At 60.5% G+C, this 3,963-nt stretch overlaps 1 protein-coding gene across 1 annotated transcript in view; it reads right to left on the bottom strand.

The window, feature by feature from the left end:
* Positions 1-738: 738 nt before the first annotated feature.
* The window catches only part of FBXO2 (F-box protein 2), a 7,221-nt gene continuing 3,996 nt past the window's right edge, over positions 739-3,963 (bottom strand). The window contains exons 2-6 of the mRNA XM_017504089.2: positions 2,807-3,172; positions 2,275-2,404; positions 2,108-2,203; positions 1,422-1,560; positions 739-1,192 (exon numbers count right to left, since the gene is read on the bottom strand). Coding sequence (XP_017359578.1) covers positions 1,058-1,192; positions 1,422-1,560; positions 2,108-2,203; positions 2,275-2,404; positions 2,807-3,172 — 866 coding nt within the window. The 3' untranslated portion in view covers positions 739-1,057. The remainder of the gene's footprint in view (positions 1,193-1,421; positions 1,561-2,107; positions 2,204-2,274; positions 2,405-2,806; positions 3,173-3,963) is intronic.

A 3,963-nucleotide genomic window follows, 5' to 3' on the forward strand; every position in this document is an offset into this window, starting at 1 on the left:
GACTAGATGCTAATGACTCCAGGAAGGGCAGCAGGGAATAGGCAAGAACTGAGAGAAACCCCAGACCAACCCTTTTTGTGCTTCACCACCCCCACTTCCCATCCCCCACCCCAGGCCCCTCACCTCCATCCCTGGACCCAAGAGAACTAGTACCCTAGACCTTAACACAGTTCACATCCACCCCAGTTGCCAATCAAAGGAATTGACACCTTGCCCTAGGGGCCCAGCTTGATGAAAGGCTGTGGAGGCTTGGGGAAGGTGAGGACGCCATGGACTCACGCCTATCTACTGCCGGCCTCTGCCCCTCCAGGCAGCTGGGGGAGGGTGGAGGCAGGGCTGCTCAGGAGTCTACTCACATGCTGCTATTTGTCACCCAGGCCCTGAGAACTGGTACACCCCCTACCCCACTCTGCATGTAGTAAAGGATGGGGGATGGTAGCAGGGCCTAGGATAATCGCTGGACCAAGAGAGGCCTGGAGGGCAGCCCCCCTGACATGCCCTATTCTGGCCTCTGGGCAGCTTGGGTGTCTGTCAGGCGCCAAGCCCAGCTCAACCCTCCTCAGTCTCACAATCCCAGCTTTGTCCTGCCTGGCATGGCTGGGCTCAGCTGGCTCCGTACTGGCCAAGGGCCGCTGGAAACCAGAGCAGCTGGAGCCCCACCAAGTATTTTTCCAGGCTGGGCCGGGGGCCCTCAGGAGACAGAAAAGGACGGGAAGGGAGCAGTGTTCATTCAGCCACTTGTTCATCCACTCCTTCCTTGGACAAATAATATTTATTGAGAGCCCACTTTGTGGCAGGCACTGTGCTACGTGCAGGGGATTCAGCAGTGCGTCCAGTCAAGCCCACACCCTCCCGGATCTACATTCTAGAAGCCGGCTATCTAAGCAAACCTATGCCAACAAAACCTCTCTCCCGCACCGTTCCGCTCTGGGGCTGGGCTTGGAGCAAGAGGATGTGTGGTCTGGGGAAGGTGAGGACGCTAGGGACTAAGTGAAGACCTATCCATCCCCGGCCTGTGCCCCTCCAGGCAGGTGGGGGAGGGTGGAGGCAGGGCTCCTCAGGGTTCAACCCACACGCTGCTGTTGGTCACCCGGGCCCCGAACCAGCCCTTCCAGTAGACGGAGTCCTGCCCCCCGTGCTCGAAGCGGACGAAGCGGACGCCCGGCCCGTAGTCAGTGAAGGTGTGGGAGATCTGGGGGCGGAGGTAGCGAGAGTCAGCCTCCGAGGTCCTGACGCCTCTCCTGCCGCCGCATCCCGGCACACTCCCACCCCGCTCGGTTTCTCTGCAGTACCGAGCTCTTTCCACCACCCGGTGACTACCTCGGCCCTGCACAGCGCCGGTGCACCGTGGGCGGGGTCTCCTAAAGCCACGCCCCTCGTGTCCGGACCACGCCCCTCCACCCTAGGCTCCCCAGGCTTACTTCCATCCAGCCTCCGCCGTCACTGTCTTGGGGCACTGCCACCTGCCCGCTGTTGAATTCGGCCAGCACATCCTCGTGCTCGGACAGTAGCTTCACGGTGAGCTCGTAGAGGCAGCCAGCGTCGCTGCGGCCAGAGTACCTGACCAAAGGGAGACAGCGAGGTGGGGGGGGTGGGGGGGGCATGGCTTCAGCACTGCTGATCTCGCCCTGGAGATGGGGATTTCCACAGAAGTCCTCCTGAGCGCTCAGCATCCCTGTCGGCCAGTACTGCCAATGCTCCCAGCTTACAGATAAGGAAAACGAGGCTAGCAAGAGAAAGTGACAGCCCAAGAGCCAAACAAAAGGACTAAATTCCAGGTCGGCCAGATCCCAGCCTGGGGCTGAAGCCAGTCCAGAGTGCCCCTTGGTTGGACCGCAGACTGACTTTGAAATATATACATTACATATATACAAACATATATATGTGCATATATTTGCCAACATTTAAAACTCAGGAGGGGAGGTGGGCTTCCAGGTTCTCCTGACAACTCAGAAGCTGTCAACTCTTGCAGATCCGTGGCCCACGTGGCCTCAACCCCTGCAGTGGGGAGGCGGCACCCCGAGGTGGGGGTGGGAGGTCCCCAGTTGGCTCACCCTCTGCCTTACCCCGCTCCTCCCAGCCCCATGCCACCTCAGGACTCTCTCACCAGTCCTTCACCACGATGGCCGGCTGAGTCGTATCCAGCAGCTCCTCCCAGTAGCCCTCCGCCTGCAGGTCAATGATCTGCGCTTTGCGGCACCACCTGGGAGAACTGGAGTTAGGACAGAGCGAACGCCCTCCCCGCCACCCTCTCCTCCACCCCCTTCTCCTTACTCAAAGGAGGAGGCGAAGTACTTCTTGACGCTCTCATCATGGGTGAACTCCACCCCACTGTCTCCAGGCAGCTCCTCCACCCTCCAGCCGTCCCCACCATGCTCCACGTCACACCAGCCCTCCAAGTCCTCTGTAGGGACACGACAGCCCCACCCTGGTCACCCAGTCCCTGCTAAGGCTGTGGAAGGCTGGCTCTTGCCACGATGTGGAGGGGGGCAGGGCAAAGGCGGCACTTGGTGTCCGGGTGGGCAGATGATTAATGAAAGGGTGGACCAGTGGGCACTGTCTGAATCTGCCTCCCGGGAGGCGTGTCCTCCATCCTGCCCTGCCCCAGCTAGCTGAGGGTGGGAGGACCTGGCAGAGAGACCCCAGGGCGCAGACAGCCAGAGAGCCATAGTAAGACAGCCTTGGGGCTACTCAGTGCTGGCACCTAGCCAGGCGCTTTCTCCGATTCCTCCCTCAAAGCCAGCCGGCGCCGTTTCGCCCATTTCGCAGCAGGGGAAGCTGAGCTTGCGCGGCACCGGCCTCTCACCTTCCCCGCACGGGTTGCGCAGCAGGTTGCGGCGCCGCTTGCTGAGGAAGTAGAACCGCTGCCAGTGGTCGCACTCCTCCTCCGCGCCGCCCTCAGGCACCAGCCCCTCCTGCTGGCACTTGAGCAGCCACAGCGGGGCGCCGTCCACCAGCTCCTTCCAGCGCAGGCACACCAGGCGGCACGCCTGCACCAGCTCGGCGGCCGGGAGCGCGGCCAGCACGCGCAGCAGCAGCGGCTCGGGCAGCTCGTCCAGGTACGCGGCCGCAGCCTCCTCCTCCTCCTCCTGGTCCTCCCGCCGCTCCTCCTCGGCGCTCACCTCCTCCGGCTGTTCCTCCGGGCTTGCCTCCTCCGGCTGGCCCACGTTCTCTGCAGGTAGGCGTGGGTGGGTGGCTGTGACTCCCGCACGCTGTCCCCCTCCAGGCCCCAGGACTACAATGTACCTGTATCCTCCCCCACCCACCGTGGGACAATCCACAGCTGGGGCTGGAGATTCCGTGACTCCAGACTGGTGTCCAAGGAGGAGGGCCACAGGGCCACACACCAACCCTGGATCAGCCCCCAAGTCCAAAGAGGTGCCTGTTTCCTCAGCTGGACCAGTAAACTCCAGGCTTGGGCAGATATATAGCAGCAAGGATCATATTATTATTATTAATGACGTCTATCTATAGCACTGTCCTAACCCTTTCACACAGGAACTCCTTTCATTCTTCCAAGCACACTCTGAGATCCCTGCTCCCCTCACCTCCTCAGGAAGCCTTCCGGGACTTCTCCCATGACACCCCCCCACCCCCCCCACCCCACCCCCACACAGCCGTTCCAAGCTTTTTTCCTGGGGTGTGATCCTGTGATAAACACCTGTCTCTGGCCTCATGAGGTCTAGAACATGGTCTGGAAAACACAGCTTCATGCCCTGTGCCGGGCATCTGGCACCTTGCCTGGTTTGTTGTCAGGAGCTCATGTGTTGGGCTACTCAGCAAGTGTTAGGGACTGTCCAAAGCATTTCAACTTCATTTGCTCTTTAAATTCTCATACCAGCTGTGCGCCGTGGCTCTTGCCCTTAATTCCAGCACTTTGGGAGGCTGAGACAAGCAGATCACAAGGTCAGGAGCTCAAGACCAGCCTGACCAATATTGTGAAACCCTGTCTCTACTAAAAAT

Source organism: Cebus imitator, unplaced genomic scaffold (assembly GCF_001604975.1).
Source record: "Cebus imitator isolate Cc_AM_T3 unplaced genomic scaffold, Cebus_imitator-1.0 Scaffold15, whole genome shotgun sequence".
NCBI lineage: Eukaryota > Metazoa > Chordata > Mammalia > Primates > Cebidae > Cebus > Cebus imitator.